We start from the raw sequence: 19,596 nt of genomic DNA on the forward strand, positions 1-19,596 counted from the left end.
AAAAAAAAAAAAAAAAAAAACAAAAAAAAAAAAAAAAAAAAAAAAAAACCAACAAAAAACTCAGCAAGTAGGGCCTGACCCATCCCAGGGTCAGTAGAACTTTGCAGTTAGATTGTTTCTTTCCTGTAGTTCTACACCACATTGCTCCAGACTTAGAGCTCTGACCAGTTATAGGAGTTTTTTGCAAACTTTACTTAAAGTAACAATAGTATCAACCTTTAAATAATACCATGTGATGAGGTTTGTTTTGTTTTGAGACAGCGTCCTGCTATGTAGTTGAGGCTGGCCTTGAACTCACTGTGTAGCCCAGGCTTGCCTCAAACTCACAGCAATCCTCCTGCCTCAACCTCCCAAGGGCTGAGATTACAGGTGTGCGCCACTAGGCCTGGCTGAGGTGTATATTTTAGGAAGATTTTAGACCAGCAAATTGTTGCTTGAAGATCAGAGAACTGTGTTTGGTGGCTCTGAGGACAGCCTTGGATTGACCCCCTCAAGCTGTGATTCACAGTGCAGTCAGTTTTAGAATATTGCATCAACAGTAGTTTGCTGTTGCTTTGACAGTCACAGGATGGCTAATGAAAGCTCTAGAAAAAAATGAATTGTGATAATATTTCAGAATGTCTGTTTGCTTAAGACATACATAGGAGAGCTTGTCATTGGTGCTCGAAGTTGAATTGCCCTGTGTCTATTTGGTGAATATTTAAAGTTGAGCCATACCCATGTTTAGTATATATCTTTCCTAGAAACCCAAAGAAGTGGTATAGTATTCTAATTGACTTAGAATATTCACTTAATCATTATCTCACACCTGTATCTTGTCTTGAAATTCATAGCGCACAATGATTAACATTAAAATTGGGTTCCCACTCAAGGAATGACCACGAGGCACTGCCACCAAATAGTATGACCAAAATGCCACATGGAACAAAATGCTATGAGTTTTAAATGCCTAGACTGTAAGCCATAAACACTTTCTTCTATTTATCACTGTAGTTCTCAATTCTGACTGTCCATTACAATCACTTGGGAACTTAATAAAACTAGTGCTGCTGGGGCCACACTCCCAGTCTCTACCTTGGATTTAATTGGTCTGGGTGGACCCTGAGTATCAGTGCTTGTTAAAAGCTCTCCAGGTATTGCTGGGGTGCAGATCAGGGAAGTTACGAAAGCTGCATTGACCCCTCCCCTCCATGCATCAGCCTGTACCCCAGTCCCATCATTGTTTATGTGACTGTTGCTACGAGCTGGATTTAGTTGCAGCTTTTTTTAGATGTGATTCTTATTTATTCTAGAAAAAAGGAGATTTCTTTAGCATATTTATTCTGAAGAGCTCTTAATTGCTATACTTAGAACTTCTAAGCAGTGAGCATTTGTCAAGCATCAAAGCAGCAGTATGAGGAAGGTGGACCTCGGGTGACAAGGAGGCTGTAGTGAGTGCTGGCTGCATAGCTCCTCGATTCTGGGCCCCATTAATGAGTGACCTAGAAATGCTTTTTTTGCGGGGGGAAGGAATAAGCAATTTGTTTTGAATCCACAGCCACACACTTTAAGCATTAAGTGCTGCTGGAGCCTGCCCTCCATGTGTCATTAAGTTTTCAATCATCATAAACCCATGTGATTGTTCTTCTAAAAGGGGGTCAGTTTTGTGCTCAGGTATGAAAAGCTGTGGCCTGTGTTGTCTCTGACACATGTCATGCGTGTGACTTAATGGCATGTGGTGACCCTTGGTTACTGAAGGACCTGGGATCATCCCTTTCTCCCTTGGGTAGTTTGGGTTTTATTCTCTACCTGACCAACTAGAGTATAATTAGGAACAAAGCAAATAGAGATGGAAGCTCAAGGCCATGCTGAACAATCTACTTCATCTCATATGAAAACTAAAAGAAAGTGTGTGTGTGTGTACATGTGTATATTTTGGCTAGAAAATAGACTGATGAGAGGTGTTAAAATTTTTAGCCCAACATGAGATTTTAAAGAAAGGTTTATTTATGGATTTCAATCCCTGTTGCCCATTTCTGTGAATAATCACCATTTGTTTTAATGTGAATAATAGCACAGAGCACATTCAGCCCCCTGAGTTACCATTTCAAGCAACTGTTTTAGGCCTGTGAGGCATGTGCTATTTACAAAGTTGCATGGGTAGTAAGAGTAAAAACGGCAGTGATAATAGTAAAGGTTGGCATTTATTGAAGCCTCGCAATGTGCTGAGGACTTTATGTGCACTATCTCATTTAATTGCCACAAGGACTCTTTGAGGTAGTCTGAGAATTATCTCCATTTTACAGATAAGGAAACAAGCTTAGTGTGGTCACACAGCTCTTCAGTGGCAGGGTCAGATTTTGAATAGAGCAGTATGATTCTGAGTGTTGACTCACTTGGCTGCCCTACAGTATGAGTACAGAGAGCTGTCCCTGGGGTACAGCCAACCAGCATTGTCACATTGGCCCTTGTCATTGGGCTGGGAGCTATGGGGAGAGAGGTGTTTTACATTGCTGCAGGGAACTGACCTCTTTTAGGCAAGCAGCAAAAAACAGAACTTCTACCCAATGGTAAGACCTGAGTGCACACTGATAACCAGTTCCTGCAGACCTGTTACCAAGGCAACGAAGATGGCATTGTTCGACAGCAGTGGGCTCCATCATATCCCTCTATGCATAGGAACCTTTGCTGGCTGTGACCCTGGCCCTGCCTTTCACTGATCCCTGTATCTGTACCAGGATGCCAACTACTGAGGAGGCTTCCATGAAGGGGAATGCTCAGCCCTACCCATAGTTAACTGCTTCTAAAGATGAGGTACCATGTGCGAATTTCATAGATATGTATGAGTATGTCCTTTCTGTGGGGAGAGCATCCTTCTAGTCCACTCCCTAGATGGCCTGTGGTTTATTTTTGTGTTTCCGTCCTGAGAATTATTTCAGATATATAAAGCCTATCTCCTACCCCCCACTACCTATTGAGACCAACAGAAAGCATTAGCAACTGGCAGGTTACTTGACCTTGGTAAGCATCCGTTTCTTCATCTGTTAAATAAGAATCATAAATTATGTCTGTTTCATGAAGTTGTTGTAGGGAGTAGAGCTGAAATGCATCTACTCAAACAGAACAAGGTTTGTGGCTGGGGCTTAATAAGTGCATGAGTTTTCTGTTGTTGCCTTAAGAAATCCTTACTAACTTGGTAGCAAAACACAGCACAAGTTTATTATCTGGTGGTTTGGGGGATGAGAAGTCAGAGATGGGTTTTGTGGGGCTGAGATCAGTCTAGACAAGACTGAACTCTCCCTAGAGGCTCAAGAGGGAACCAGTCTCCTTGACAGCTTCTAGAGGGTGCCCACTGTCCTTTGTTTATGGACTCTTCTCTATCTTCTAGGCCAGCAGTGAAGCATCTTCACATCTCTGACTCTGCCCCCTGCTTCCACTGTCACATCTCCCCTCCTCTGTTTCTGTCTTATAAGGATCTTTGGGATTACACTGGACCTCCCAAATAATCCATGATAACCCTCGTCTCAAAGTCCTCAACTTTATCACAGCTTCAAATTTGTCTCGCCATGATGGTAGCATAGGCGTAACTTCTAGGACATAGATATCTTTGGGACAGGGAGTGGGGACATTGTTTAGCCCACCATCATAAGCTATTTTTATAAAATAAAACAACCAAATTGGCTAGTGTGGGGAGGGAATAAACAATATTTTGATCAGTATAGTAACTGACATTTGTCGTGCACTTGTATTTCTGCCCTGCATCAGGACCTTTGCATCTGTTACTTCCTCTCCCTGGAGCTTGTTTTCTCCTAGAGCCTTGTGTGGCTAGCATGTTCTCATCCATTAGGTCTCAGGCCAAATATCACTTCCTTGAGAAACCCTCTCTGATCACTTTCGCTTAAAACAGGTCTTCAGCCCCATTTTGTCCATCATGCCACGGGATCCTGTTTCCATCTTTCATAAGTATTATCCTAAACTTTTTGCTTTTGAGTCTGCCTAATGCATGTTGTCTGTTCTCTATAGAATGTGCGCTTCAGGTGGGCAGAGACCTTGCATGTCTTGTTCATTGCTAAATATCAGTGCCTGGAGCGGTTACTGGAACAGAATGGGTGCACATGCCTGTTGGGTATGTAAGCAAATGGAGTTGTGTCAGGTGCAGTGCTGAGCATTTCATGTTCACACTTTCCTGAGTTTTTTTTTCTTCCCCTGTACCAGAGATTAAACCTCAGGCCCTTTGCACTGAGCTATATCCCCAGCCCTTTTAAAATAGTTATTTTAATGCAGGGTCTTGCTAAGTTGCCAAGTTGCCCAAGGTAGGCTCAAGACTTGTGATCTTCCTACCTCAGCCTTCCAGAGTGCTGGGCTTATGCCATGCACCACAGTGCCCAATGGAAGTTGTTTTATTATCATTGATCATCACCTTACAGATGTGCAATCAGAGGCTCAGAGAGACACATGAATTTACACCAGGTCTGCCCACTTCCACAGTCCTTTCTTCCTTCTGCTCCCAGCCTTACTGCTTTAACGTCACCAGAAGCAGTTAAAGTCGGCCTTGCTGGTGGCCACAGAATACTGTCAGTTCTGTCAGCTTCTTGGACTCACCTGCTGAGCACCTTGACTTTGGTTTTTCTCCTATCCAGGTCTGTTGTATTGAGTCTGGACTCCCCTGCCAAGACTAGCTCCATGGAAAAGAAACTTCTCATCAAAAGCAAAGAGCTGCAAGACTCTCAGGACAAGTGTCACAAGGTATTTATCTCCGCAGCTGGCCTCCCTCCTTGCTCCAGGATCCTCCCGTCAATATATGCCAAGGGATCCGCCCTGGGCCACTGTTGGCGCTGAGCCTCCTGATCCATAGAGAGTGAGGCGTTCCTTGCCTCACTGAAGTCGCGCCTCGGCAGCTCAGAGGGAGATGAATTCGGGCCTTGACTTTGCCGTAAATCCTTTAAATCTTAACCAGAGGAGGCCCTGGATTTAAAACGGCCCGTTTCTCAGAATGACCCAGCCCGATGTCTGCTTCTTCCGGCAGGTGGCGTGGGTCCTCACCTGTGGCTGAGATGCATCCCATCTTCCTTGAGTGATTCGAAGTCTCTCTTCCTAGTCTTTTAAAACTCCTGCTTATGTCACTGCGGCCACTGTATTGATTATGCTCCACGTCTGTTAACACTCACTGTTCCTGCCCAGAGGCAACTCTCTGGAAACTAAAAAAAGCCACTGCTTGCCTGGAACTCCTCAGAGTGCAGACGAATAAATATCTCCTTGCCCTGTCCTGGATTTGTCCTCTAGATCTTTGCAAGGAGATGGGGGGAAGCAAGATGGATTTGGGATAAAATTAAAGTGACGTCTGCAGAAAAACAAAACAAAACACAAAACAAAACCAAAAAAGCAAACAGGTGAAAAATGATGATTTTGGCTTCCTTGCTAACTGGGTTAGAGAAGTGATCGAGTGTGAAGCGGGACTTGGATGAGAGGAGTGACTTAGCATTTGGTGACTGTCCTTACGAAGAACTGTGCGCTCCTGGGCGAAGAAGCAATGGTATTTCCATCCCAACCTCTGGCAATAGCAGTAGCCCAGACCATCAGGTGGTCTCCGGGCTGCCTGAGATTTGATTGCTCCTAAGGAACATCCAAGGGCTTTTCTAACCTGTCGATGTGTTTATTTCAGATGGAGCAGGAAATGACCCGGTTACATCGGAGAGTGTCAGAGGTGGAGGCTGTGCTTAGTCAGAAGGAGGTGGAGCTGAAGGCCTCTGAGACTCAGAGATCCCTCCTGGAGCAGGACCTTGCCACCTACATCACAGAATGCAGTGTGAGCCTTCCCCAAAGCCCCCTTCCCTTGGAGGCGGCACTTCCTGTTGTGTGTGTCTCATCCTGTTTCATGATGGCTCCATGAGGCACATCACAGCCAATGGCAGAGAGTAGAGAGAGAGGGAGAGTACAAAAGCAAGATCCATGATTTGCAGACTAGTGTGAGCCAGGTGTGAGGTCCCCAAGGAGTGAGGTTGGACTTGGTTCCAAAAGGAAGTCCAGATAGGCTGCTGGTATGGTAGAGCCTGGAGGTGGGAGTCAGCTGCCATTGCAGCGAGTGGCAAAGGTCTTGACTGCTCCCATCCCAGCCTTTCTGGTCTACACCTTGTCCAGTATGATCAGCCTTGGGCACCACACTCTCAAATGTGCACCGGAAAATGTATTTCAAACCTGTCTCAAATCAACTTGCATTCACTCGAAGCAATGTAGTGACAAGAAACTCAGCCTTTAGAACTCAGACCCTCTGTCATTACTTACCATATGACTTTTGTTTTTTCTTTCCTTCACAAGAGTAGATTGTCTTCTCCATTGTCTTGTTAAATTTTTCATTCAGGTGTTTTTTTAATGTGCCCAATTAAACAGTCTTAAGGAGTTGAATCACACATTTTTAAAGTTTTTTTTTTTCTTTTCTTTTCCCACAAGGGAGAGGAAATCTATAGAACGTGGCTGATTAAGAATAACTGCTATGTTTCCATTCCAGACTTGGCTGCCTTTCAGTGGTGGGTGAAGTTGTTCAGCTGTGTATTTCAGATATTTATTTCAGTGGCACTGAAGCATTGAAGGAACCTTATGGATGATAGGTGTCCAAGAAAAATTAGCCAGGAAGTGGAGATAGTTCAACTGGGTAGAAGATCAAGTCATTTCTACTTTGAAAGAAGAGTCTATATTTGAGAGTCTTTAAATAATTGCTATTATACTAAAGACTAGATACCCATCTAAAGGGTGGTTGTAACAGCTAAGGGATCTTGTTGGTTTTTAGTTGTGAACAAACAAGTAAGTACCTGTGAAGACAGGTAGGTGGTGAGTCTCAGTCTGGATCCGTAAGCTCACCAGCTTGGGATGACGTTTCTTGACCCAGTGGGTTCCACAGGCTGAAAACTGGAATCTGCAGCCAACCGGAAGTTGTCGACTTTGGTTCGTCACCCGAAACCATCCTGGTGTCTACGAAGCAGCTTGGATTTCTTCTAACAACTCTTTTCAGCCAGAGCAGCCTCCATGGGGCATCCCTATTAAAATTTTTGCTTTCCGCAGAGCTTAAAGCGAAGTTTGGAGCAAGCACGGATGGAGGTGTCCCAGGAGGATGACAAAGCACTGCAGCTCCTTCATGACATCAGAGAACAGAGCCGGAAGCTCCAAGAAATCAAAGAGCAGGTATGACTGCTTACCCGGAGCAGTGTGGCCACACAGCCAGCTCAGACCTCTAATCTCAGAAGTGTTTGAGGGACAGGAAGGGGTAGGGGGCAAAGGGTGGCAGCAGAGGGAGAACAAGAAAGGTAGGTCAGTGGAAAACTTTAGATTTCCCATGGCTTATATAAATCATACAGTACTTGCTTATTCCAGCTCCTTTTGAAGTCTGCATTTCAATAATAAAGATGTTGTTTTTGAGCAACGGCAAGCCAACTTCACCTTATGAAACAAATATGACCCACTACCTATTTTTTGTGGCTCACAGCTGGGAATGGGTTTTCCATTTTTAAATGATTGGAAAAAAAATCAAAAGAAAAAATGATATTTTGTGACATATGAAAATGTTATGGAATTCAAATTTCAGTGTCTATAAGTGAAGTTTTATTGGAACACACTCATGATCGTTTATTAACTTATTGCTCACAGCTGCTCCCATGCTACGGATGTGGAAGTAAACAGCTGTCCCAGAGACCGTGTGGTCTGTAAAGTTGAAAACTCCTTATTCTGTGGCTTTTTGCCGAAAAAGTTGGCCAATCCCTGCTTACGGTGGTTCTAAAGAAAGTAAAATATTTCTGTAGCTTTTCAGTTTAATATATCTGTAGCACTTTAAGTTTTTGAGAGAAGCCAAAGTAGCCATAGTTTTAGTTATATAAATTAATATCCTAGAAGAAAAGTTTGAGCAGTTCAGGCTGAGCCAGAGTTGACACGGCACCTCTGAGCACAGAAAACCTTCCCCTATGTGTTCAGAAAAGAGAATTGAGGCCTTTAAAAAGCTCACCCTTTTCTCCCCTCTTTCTAAAAAGGCTTTCTTTCTAGATGGCTCACTTTTATATTGCCTCATTGTTTCCTTTTTAGCACAGATTTTTCTGTCTTTTGAAGAAACTGTAAATAGAAACTTTAATGAAGAGATGGCAGTGAGTAATTGGAGAGCTGAATTATCAGCTGCCAGGCAACTCTCATTCACTTCAGAAAATCTAATGGAAACACTGATGAAAAATGAGCATTTTTGTCTCTGGGTAGCACAAACTTAGCCATCTGTGCGGCGTAAATGCAAGAAACTCCTGCAAATAACTCGATCCATTAGTTACACTTTAGAGAAAGAAAGATTTGTCTTTGGGGGTTTGTTGAAACACTGTATTTGTCACCTTAATATTTTAAAGTGATGGGTTAATTTCCTCTTGCTTGATAAAAATGTTAGAAATAAATGTGCATAGGCAGCTTTGCAAACGGATTATCAAGTCTGAACAATACCAACCTTAGAGATTTTGAAGGACATGCATATATTTTGAGAAATCTGCTTTGACAGGTGACTCATGCCCCTTTTATCAACATAGTTTTTCATCCTTAAAGTTTCAGGTGGTAGGATTTTTTTTCTTGCGTTAGTTCAGTGTGTTTGGAAATTTACTTTTTGGGGACATCCTGGGGAAATGAAAGCTGTACTTGGCCACCAGAGGGAGCAGCTGGTGCCCATGAACTCCATAGAAATAGAATTACCAGGACATTTTGAAAAGGTGTATACTGGTGTGTGAGTTCAAAGAAACGTCTTTTGTGATTCATACCCCTGTCAGCATGCATGTGGAGTTTTAGATTTAATGACTGTTCAAAGTTCCATGGTGGGGGGTCCTTCTCGGTTTCCGATTTTATTTCTCTTTGGAAGAAGGTTATATTAAAATGACTTGTGGTACTTTTTGTGAGAGCAGAATGTTTGCAAACCAGGAGAAAGCTTTTAATGCTTACAGCAAACTTCCAGTATTTGGTTTGCGGCATATTGATTCCTCCAAGATTTGGGATTAATTCTCTGTTCTTCCTTTCAAAAGCTAATTATCTGTACAACTGTTTATTTAAAAAAATATTTTGCTTCAACCTCGCTACTCCTTATGGAGTATTTGGATTTAGTTTACAATAAAAACACCTAAAGGTCTCAGTTTGATTCATACACCACTGTAGCAATTGCTGATTCTTCCTTGCCCCTCCCCTTCTCAGGAAAGGAAACAGAAGTATGGGTAACGTAGAAGTTATTTGCAGCAGGGTTTCTGGATGATTAGGGCCACGCATACATGCTACCCCCCTCCCCACTTCTGAGCTTCATGTAGAAAACTTGCTTTAAACGGGCCGTGAGAGCTGTTCCCTATACTGACCTGCTCAACTCATGCCCACGAGTCATGCAGTGTGAAAACAAAACAGCGTTCTCAGCTGCTCTTAGAAGCAGACCTGATGATGTTCTTTCATGTTTCTCCGGAAGCAGGGATTCATTTAACTGTTGGATTTATAGGATTTCCTTGAAGGCTCAGCATAATAACTGGAGATCAGCAAATGAGTTGGAATTCCTTTATGCTACCCATGGCAGGCCCACTGTGCAAGAGCTCCAAGAACTGACAGGGATGTTGCCTGATCCTTGTCTTCCTCCCCCTTGGGGTTGACAGCTCTGGAAAGAAAGATGTCAGGGGCCAAGGGTATGATAGAGGTGGGGACATTCTGTCCATACTCTTGACCAAACACAACAATTACGTTCCTTCTTTGCTGATGTAAATTCCAGAAAGAAAGGGAGCCTGAGGATAGAAGATGCCTAAGACCTTCCAGCCCTGTGCTACTTTTGCAGATTGGAGTTTATGCTTCTGGGAGGGCTGGCTTTTTCTTTGGACACGGCAGGCTCAGAGACAAGAGACCGTTGTACCTCTAGGGTGGCATAAAATGTTTTAATTATTTTAAATTAGAGGAAAAAATTGAGTTTTTAGGTTAGAGACACTGTTTTTATAGGTAATACAACATTTTGGTGTTTATATGAAGGCAGCTGTAAAATATAATTTTATATGCATACATATATGTATAATGTAACAGATAATATACATATGTAATTATCATTTTTAATGGAGGAAGGGGTCAACAAAAGCCCAGTACTGCAAGCCAAGAAGTCATAATACATCCTCGGCTGAGGAGGGTCTGGAGAAGTGATGGCGAACCTTTTAGAGACAAGTGGCCAAACTGCAACCCCAATCCCACTTACTTATCACAACGTCCAACACTACAATTAAACCTGAATACTGAGGTTTTAGTAAAAGAAAGACTCAGGCATTGACATCTTTTGTCTTAAAAATAAACAGTGTGCGTGCCATAGGTTCACCACTACTGAACTCTAGAAAAACCCCAAGGAAAGGATGTATCATTTCACTTATGGCTCTTGTTTCACTCTGAGGGTTTAGATGATTGTGAGCAGTTATTATAGACCTTTGGTTATTTCATCTAGCATCACCTGCTTAGACAGGAAACCTGTATGCCCATGATCCCGGGAACTGATTATCAGTAACTATGCTTTTGGATGGGAGGGAGTAGAATGAGACCCACACTCTAGCTGGGCTCATATTTTACCTTCCTCTCTACTGATGACATAGAGAGAGGTGTGCTTACATGAAGATCATCCAGTTTTCTATAAGAATATCACTACCTATTTAGTGTATACTGGAAGACTGCTTGTTAAAATGAGATGAAAGGTGTATATGATAACCTATAATTAAAAAATGGAAATTACGATTTATTGGTTAAAAGAATCCTTGCTAGCCGGGCATAGTGGTACATGCCTATAATCCCAGCTCTTTGGAGGCTGAGGCAGGAGGATCGCTGTGAGCTTGAGGCCAGCCTGGGCTACATAGTGAGTTTGAGGCCAGCTTGGATTACATGGTGAGACCCTGTCTCAAAAAACAAAAAGAAAAGCAAAAAATATCCTTGCTAAATTAGTGCCTTACCAATTATTTTTTGAGAGTAGATCTTAGAGGTATTACTGTGCTTTTGATTTAATTCCCTGTTCTTTTTGTTTTATGTTTCCTCCTTTCACTCCAGTCATCTTGGATTAGATATTCATTCATAACCCTTATACATAACATTGATTTTGCAAATGCAGAGTATTTCTATTCTTGGTCTACAAGTTTCAAAACCGTTGCCGTTTCTTCTAGTAAATCCTCTCATGAAAAAAAGCCTCAATTCAAATGTTCTTTTTTGATTTTAGAAATTCAGTTTGGAAAAGATTGGGTTGTTTGGACCCCTTTAAAGGAGTTGTTACAGGGGAACAAAGTAGTTATTTCCTGTGAATTTAATATTGCAAGTTATATTCTCCAGAGCCAGTGTTTTGTGCCTCTTCCAAATTTCAGGGTGACTTGTACCGCAGGAGCAGTGTTAAGTTCATCCTTCAGTTTGGGGCCCAGAAAAATTAATGGGGAGAAACTGACAATGATGAGTTTCACTTTCCTGGATGTTGTCCATAGAGATTTCCAATTACCCTCTGGTGCCATTTGAAAGGTTAATTTTAAAACTAGTACCATATCTAATTGTATTAGGAGCACATGACTTCCAAAGGACAAATCTATAGAAATGATTATCTTTGGAGGAGAACCACATATGAGCAGTTTTTCTTCATTTAAAGAACAGTGCTGCCAGCCTTCCTGCTAAGTTATACCTTAAGATGCTAGGCATATTGTATGGTGGGATTTGCTGTGAGGATTTTATTACCAGCAGGTGTTCCTGATGGATTTACTCAAGGTGCATGTTCTGTATTAAAGCAGTTTAAAGATTTTAGGTTAATTCCTCTCTCATCTTCCCCCTTTTCTCCACTTTCCCCAGGTGGAGTCTTTCTCTCTGGGTCTGTTTCCACTTACTTTCTCTCTATGTCTGTGGGTCTGTCCTTCGCCACTGTGTCTTCAATGCACATCATTCTGTGTGGTTGATATCCTTCCATCTTCACTGTCGGCCATTTCTTTTCAGAGACTCTGAGTTCACCTGTATTCCATTGCCTGCTCTTTAGGAATACCAGGCTCAAGTGGAAGAAATGAGGTTGATGATGAATCAGTTGGAAGAGGACCTTGTCTCAGCCAGAAGACGGAGTGATCTCTATGAATCCGAGCTGAGAGAGTCTCGGCTCGCTGCTGAAGAATTCAAGCGGAAGGCCACAGAATGTCAGCATAAACTGATAAAGGTAGCCAGGAGGGTTATTTCTGGATGCAGTCGTCGATGATCTTAGCACTGTACAATGCTTAATGGGTATAGGTTTGCGATATAATAGGACACATCTTGGGAAATTCTTGGGTCTTTATTTGTAGGCTCTGACATCATTATTATTTATTATTATTTTGGTTATAGGGCCAGGAGAGTATTATAGGTGGTGTTGTCTATGAGACTTTTAGGCTGTTGAGATTTCCCACTATGGTGTATCTTTTTAATTACAGGCTAAAGATCAAGGAAAACCCGAAGTGGGAGAATATTCCAAACTTGAGAAGGTATATATTCCATGATTGGTCTTGCTATTCTGGGTAGATTTTTTAATGTTACTGTCAGTGGCCAGTCATTGATTAAGACTATTTTTGCCATCAGTGACTGAAAAATTCTCTTCTAGCTTTATTGTATTTGATTTTATTTTTGGTGCTAAGGATTGAACCCAGGATTTGTACATGTTAAATACAGGACCATCTACTGAGCTATACTTCCAGCCCCTTCAGGTTTGGTGGGCTGCCTCCGGGTCACCATGTCTGCTTTAAACTATGGTTCTAAAAGAGAGACAAGACTTCAGGTTTAGTCCTGTCTTCTCACAATAAGACCATAAACCCAGACACTTGGTAAAACACATGAAGATTGTTCCTGTTGGAAGGCACTGGGCAATTCTGACTCCCTTTTTACTGTTTATATATTGCTAGTCCTAGAGAAATGGTTCACAGGGAGGTGTTCTCAGGGGTGTGCAATGACTTCAGAAGGACTGATAGGCCGCTCTTCTTGCTTGCCATGAGTAGGTTCTGGAAAACAAACCCAGGCCCCACAGAAACCTCAAGGAAAGAAGACTGCACTAAATGTTGCAAGATATGAATGTTAATTTCCCTTCTGCTTTATTTCTTGGGATTTTAATTCTAGATCAATGCTGAGCAGCAGCTCAAAATCCAAGAGCTCCAAGAGAAGCTGGAAAAGGTAAGCCTCCGGTGATTTCTCAGGACCTTACCCTCACTTCTACATACTTTTCTTGGCCTTGATCTGGAGCCCTAAAGATGAAAGAAACAGAGTTAGTCACCTAGCACCAAGGAAACTGAAGGGGAAGTGAGCTATTACCTGAAAATATCAGAGTACTGAATATACTTTTTCCTTCTGAGATGTGTTAGCAGTCTATATTTTTAAAAACCAAGCTGTCTGAGTGGAAATTATACATGACAGAACTGAGGAGGGGACTTCTCATGCCTCAGTGATCAAAGGGCTAGCTCCCCATTCCACCCTTGTAGAAGCCCGATTTTTCTCCACCCTGACTGCTTCCCTCAGAAGCATTGCTCCCTAGAGGATGCAGCAGGGTTGGAAGATCCTTGGAGCCATCATGGACTTCCGGAGGGGGTAGGTTTGGTAGATAGCATCTTTGAGGATTAGCTTTTTTTAATAACTGGATCTGTAAATTATCATGAACAAGGGTTGCTGCGCTCTTTGAAAAGTATTATTTGAAGAAAAAAGTTTAAATTATAGCTTTTACCTTATTTTCTTCTTATAAAAGTGTTACAAAATCCCCCAGGAAAATGAGCAAATGAGATAATTAAAATAAAATTATGGCCAGTAGTAAATACATTAACTCCTAGGTAGAGCAATGCATGTAGACCTTTTTGTTTGCATTCTCTATGGGTTTTTTTTTTTTTTTTTCTTTTTGTCTTTTTGAGGGTCTCGCTATGCAGTTCAGGCTGGCCTTGACCTCACTTTGTAGCCCAGGCTGACCTCAAACTCGCAACGATCCTCCTGCCTCAGCCTCCCGAGTGCTGGGATTACAGGCATGCGCCACCACGCCTGGCTTGAATTCTCTATGTTACATCAAGTTAGAGATGCAAATGGTTGTCAGATACCCTGTCAGAAATAATGTACATCAACTTTAATTGTAGGATGTATTCCAAATTCAACCATGTTGTAAAGAAGTATACCTTAGTATACATGACATGCAGACTAAAACAGATGCTTATATGTTTTTTGAAAAATGGATATAATATATCCTTGGTGTTACCTACCGTTTCTATTTAAGGTATTGTCACCACCTTTTTTACATGAATAAACTTGGACATCTGTGTCCTATACGTTTTTCCTCACAGGCAGTGAAAGCCAGCGCAGAGGCCACCGAGCTGCTGCAGAATATCCGTCAGGCAAAGGAGCGCGCGGAGCGGGAGCTGGAGAAGCTGCAGAACCGAGAAGATTCCTCAGAAGGCATAAGAAAGAAGCTGGTTGAAGCTGAGGTGAGCAGAGGTTGAAGAGAGCTGGTTGAAGCTGAGGTCTCCAAGTGGCTGTGGACTGACCCCTCACCCCTCAGTGATCACACGACCGATCATGGCTGTGCCAAGGGAAAGAAACTGCAGAACCATCCCTTGCTTGTTTTTTACCGTACTGCTTCCTTTTAGAAGATGCCTTTGAAACTCGACAGGCTTGGAAACCTTTTCTCCCAAGAGGAAAGGAAGATCTGTTTTAGCAGCTCCAAGTTGAAAGATGTCTCAACAAAAGCTTTCCTGTTTACTTGTTTTCCTCTGACCTTCTCACTAATCTGGGAGAATTTGTATTTTTATAGGCTTATTATAACTCTATCTCTGACTTTTTCTTTCTCTTCCCTCTATTGTGCCTTACTGTTGCCCCCACAATGTTCGTAATGTATTAATTCTCAAGGTTTCACCTACGACCCGTGTGCTGACAACTCTCAGATCTCTATTTTTGGGCCTTCTCTCTCGCTCATATTCTTTGTTGTTGTTGTTGTTGAAATCGGTGATATAATTATACTGAAAATACATGAGTGCCTTTCCATTATGAACACTTAAACAGTATAGACAAATATAGAGTAAAAGGTAACACTTCCTCTTTGCTTGTCTCTGCCTCCCCTCACCCTTGGTGTTTGTCCCGCAGAATTCTTATGCCATAGCTGATGTCGCTGTCCTATCGCTGGCCCTTTGCATTTCCCCACTGCAGACTGGGTGTGCCACCAGCACGGCGCTCTTTGGGGCTGTTCTCACCATGTTCCTGGCTGTCTTTCCCACTGCTCCCCGGAAATCCTGACTGGGTGTAGTAGTGCTCGGATTTAGGGTGAACACGGTGACTACCTGCACCAGCTAATACCCCTTCTCAGTTTCCTCAGATAGGTCAGGGCCATCAGCATTCTCTTGGTCACCCCGGCCTTGAGACCTTTGTGTCATCTGCTGGTCCTCAGACCCTGCTGTTCTGTGAGTCATTTGGCCGTATAAATACAGAAACCCCCTTTCTCCCCTTCATCCCTGTTTGCCGCCCTTTCCTCTTAGCTGAACAAATGTAGTGATTTCTTGACCTTGTGCTTGTAGTCCCTCCTTTCTTCCAGCTGGCTCGTACAGCGTCAGATTCCCAGACCCCAAGCACCCCACCTCATCCCAAACCCTTTAGTGGTTCCATATATCTTAGATGCACCTCTGAATCTGGTACCTAAAACTCAACCATTTGAATTTTGACTCTCAAATGCCGTCCTTTCACCTGTTCACCTGCTCTTTCCTGTCCTATGCCTACCCACACCCGGGGCCTAAATTGGCCCTGGAAGGCCTCCTGTTTCTCCCTCTGTGTGTGACTCGTCCACTCTCCTCCTGTCGTCCCTACTCCTACCCACCCTCACTATCCCTCTTCCAAGTTCACACTTCACCTGTGTCATCCCACCACTCAACTGTGTAACTGTGTGGCTGAGTCCTCCCTCCTGCCTGCTACCTCCCACAGTACCCTGTAGCTGCTTGCCTTGTGGTTCTTTCCCCTCTTAACCTATTGTGTTTGTTTCTGTTTGTCTTATCTTTCCTAAGGGTGGGAACTATATCCTCTTCCTCTCAGTACTTTCTGTGATGCCTAGTGTGGTACTTTGCAGATAGTAGGTGCTTGGTAAATATTTGAATGAATGAATGCACTCTTGTAATCTATACAACGGAGCACCTGGATTGCAGTCTTATTTTCCTCGCTGTTGCTTCAGGTGCCTGAGACTTCTTTTCCTGATTCGAGTGTATGCTTCCTGAGGGCTCTTTCCCTCGGTGCAAGTGATATGCCCATAGTGGTTGCTCCATTAAAACTCTCTGATTGATTCACGATCTACAGGAACGCCGACATTCTCTGGAGAACAAGGTAAAGAGACTAGAGACCATGGAGCGTAGAGAAAACAGACTGAAGGATGACATCCAGACAAAATCCCAACAGATCCAGCAGATGGCTGATAAAATTCTGGTGAGCAGGAATAAAAGTTGCAAAGTTCACAGATAACAGACTAGAGGTTGCAAAGGGAAGGGGGTAAAAACAAGAATAAAACGTGATCACAGGGGAGGTATCACCAACTAGGTTAACTAAGAGAGGTGTTTTCAGTGTGTGACATGTTGTAGAATAGCATGAATAACTAAATATTGGACTTTTCAGTACTGGTACTAGATCTGCCAATATTATTTTTGTTCTGTTTGCTCCTGGCTGGCATTTTTTTCAGTAGAATGTGCATTTCAAAATTTTTTTGGAGGTTAGGAGAGTTTTTATTGAAAATAGAAACAAGAAGAATAGCTCCTGGATTTCCAGGAGGGGTATGATTTTTGATACATTTTTATAGGCACATTGACATTCTTCTGGTAGTAGTGCTTTGTATGGCTCTTAACTTTGCAGTGTCAATTTAAAAAGCTGTGGGTTTAGACCTTTAAGATCAAAACTCAGATTCTTGCATTTAGAGAAGAAAGAAATTAGTCATACAGAATTGTTTTTCTCAGGGTAGTATTTGTCATAGATCCGTGCTCACCCACTCACTCTCTCTGCTACAGTTGGTTATTATTGTTATTTCTTGAATTTCCTTAGATGTAGTAGGTCCCTTTTTATAATTCTAATCATCCTGATTCTGTCTCAGGTTCTGATGACCAAATTAACTTAATCAAGGAAGGCGTGGGTTGTTGAAGTTGCAGGTGTGTTGAGGTTTTGCCCTTGTTAGGGAGGAGAGTAGCATCTTTGAAGGACTCTCCTTGGCTGTCATTCCCAAAGCCAGAAATCTGATGTCGTGTTGGAGAGACTCAGTGATGACCTGTGGTCCATTAGTAACCCCTCCTGTCCTGCTCCTAGGAGAGGCTCTTGGGTAACTGGCTGTTCTTCTCTACTATAAGGAGGTGAGGTGGTGAACAGGTCACTTTCTCTCTCTCTCTGTCTCTTTGCATCACTTCTGGAAAAGAAGGTGCCAGCAAGTATATGAACTCAAGAATGATCAACTTGTATAGTACTTATATCAAACTCAACCCAACCCAACCTTTTGACACTTGATTCATTTTTCTGTATACTCATGAATATATGGATGTTTTTGAGCAAATGAGTAAAAGAGGAGTTGGTTGAATTGTTTTGCTTTGACACCGTCTTTATATGCACGCAAAGACAAATGTGACTGTTAGTCTACTTTTTCTGTTCTCTTGTTCCATAGTCAAAGTTTCTCTGGGCTATTGTCAAGTGTGTGAGTTTTATCGTGAGTAAAAATAGAACCCACCACTGCTGTCCTTTGCTTGGTACAAACAAAGTGGATAACTCTGTTTAATGGTTTCTCTGTTTAATGGTGATGTGTTCATTCATTCATTCAACAAATATTTAATGAGCTTCTACTATGTGTCAGGCACTGTTCCAGGAGCTGGAAATGTAGCCCCGAATAACAGTATTGCATAACATGACTGAAGAGTTGATCCATTACCTATAGAAAAAGATATGCTTAAAAAATGACAACAACAACAAAAAATGCCAAACTGCCAAGCAGATATTAAAAAATCTGCTTTCCGAAGGTTCATTTGCAACTAAACAATGTAGGAGTATAGAGTTCTGCATTTCTGGATTATGTGTTGCAAACTTCCATTCCTATGCAGGACAGAAATTTAGTTTTAAAGTTATTAGCCTCAGGTATCTGAGTTTTTGACATATTTTTAGATTCTGATTTCTGTACCATCTTATGAAGACTGAAACTAAGAAAAGATGATTATGAAGTGATTTCTAAGTAAAAGAGATTTCCTTGTCTGAACGTATCTTACCACCTGCCCGAGGACCTCTGTGGCTGTGACTTAACAGGAGGTGCCTTTTGCTCAAGAACCCTGTGCTTAGGCTTCAGAGTATCTAGGACATGGGCAAAGAGTGGTCCTCAATGCTGTTACATAACGATGACGCTTGGGAACAGATTCCAAAATACCATTTGCCTTAAAATATTTGCTATTCCGATAAGAACTTTCAAAACAGATAATTGGAGTTCTCATTACAGCAGTCTTTTCCTTTAATCAAAGAAGCCATTGCAGGCAATCCTTTAGTGAGTATCACAGAGCCCTTAAAAATGTTTTTATTAATTAGAATCCTGTTTACATTCAACTTTCCAGGATCACATCTGTTAAATTGCAATGGATTTTGTGCACCTGGTCTCAAGATTGAACATTTTAATGGTCCCCAAAGTAAAGCCCATGCCTGCAGACTTTAGAATTTCCAAAGCTTAATCACTAACATTTTATGTGCATGTGAATTTCAAAGTACCCGCCCCCCATTTTATGGACATATCCTGTGTAATTTCCTCATTCTTCAAAATTCTCATAATTGCTTCCACTTTGAAGAAAAAATTCATAACAGTATGAAGAGATGAAAACTTGGAGTAATGACTCTTTATATCAGTAATTAACTAATGGGTCCAGATTTATAAGAATTAACATTAGATGCAGCTATCTGCATTTAGAGAATATTTCAGTGAATTGAACACTATCTTTTAAAAGATCAGTTTATAATACATTGGCAAATGAATTGGTATAATTTTCAAATGAATTACAGTTTTGTTTAAAAGCAGAAAACTTAGCAATAAAAGATCTAATAGAACCTTAAATTTGAGCTATTTATATTACTCCAGCTTCTCTTCCCATCTTTAATATGTATGTGTATACTTCTGTCATTATCAGTGTATTTTGTGTTTGTCTTTGTTCCCATTAGCATCGTTTCATATAAATATTATACCACATGCACATCTCCTGACATTCACATCCTTCATGTACCAGCCAGTTAAAATAGTCATTCAAGGGCCAGAAATATAGCTCAGCGGCACAGCGCCTGCCTGGCAAGCACAAGGTCCTGAGTTCGATTCCCAGTACCAAAAAAAAAAAATCATTCAAAACTCAAAGTGCTTGAATCGTAACGTTAGTTTTCCTTTTTTGGTAGGGTTCTTGAGCAATAATTTTGTTAATGAGAGAATAAATTATATATTCACCAGAATAAATTATAATTATTTTTCTCATTTAAGGCTGTCATAACAGTGAAAATGGCCTGAGACTCAAGACAGTGGTCAGGAGCTTTGTACTGTGCTAAACTTTTCAAATGTTGTCTTGTTATTCTTATTTCTCCATGTGAAGTTGAACACCTGCCTTTGTTGGACCTGTCACACTGACATATTTCTAATCC

General features: G+C 41.8%; 1 protein-coding gene across 7 annotated transcripts in view; it reads left to right on the top strand.

Moving 5' to 3' along the window:
* The window catches only part of Cit (citron rho-interacting serine/threonine kinase), a 166,748-nt gene that overhangs the window by 74,553 nt on the left and 72,599 nt on the right, over nucleotides 1-19,596 (top strand). For 5 of the 7 annotated variants that reach the window (XM_005396520.2, XM_005396522.2, XM_005396521.2 and 2 more), the window contains 8 exons: nucleotides 4,620-4,725; nucleotides 5,642-5,785; nucleotides 7,036-7,155; nucleotides 11,984-12,154; nucleotides 12,405-12,455; nucleotides 13,081-13,134; nucleotides 14,280-14,420; nucleotides 16,270-16,395. In XM_005396520.2, coding sequence (XP_005396577.1) covers nucleotides 4,620-4,725; nucleotides 5,642-5,785; nucleotides 7,036-7,155; nucleotides 11,984-12,154; nucleotides 12,405-12,455; nucleotides 13,081-13,134; nucleotides 14,280-14,420; nucleotides 16,270-16,395 — 913 coding nt within the window. The remainder of the gene's footprint in view (nucleotides 1-4,619; nucleotides 4,726-5,641; nucleotides 5,786-7,035; nucleotides 7,156-11,983; nucleotides 12,155-12,404; nucleotides 12,456-13,080; nucleotides 13,135-14,279; nucleotides 14,421-16,269; nucleotides 16,396-19,596) is intronic. The other 2 variants (XM_013520469.1, XM_013520470.1) reach the window with 1 other exon arrangement.

This window comes from Chinchilla lanigera, unplaced genomic scaffold (genome assembly GCF_000276665.1).
Source record: "Chinchilla lanigera isolate Chin_1 unplaced genomic scaffold, ChiLan1.0 scaffold00054, whole genome shotgun sequence".
Lineage (NCBI taxonomy): Eukaryota > Metazoa > Chordata > Mammalia > Rodentia > Chinchillidae > Chinchilla > Chinchilla lanigera.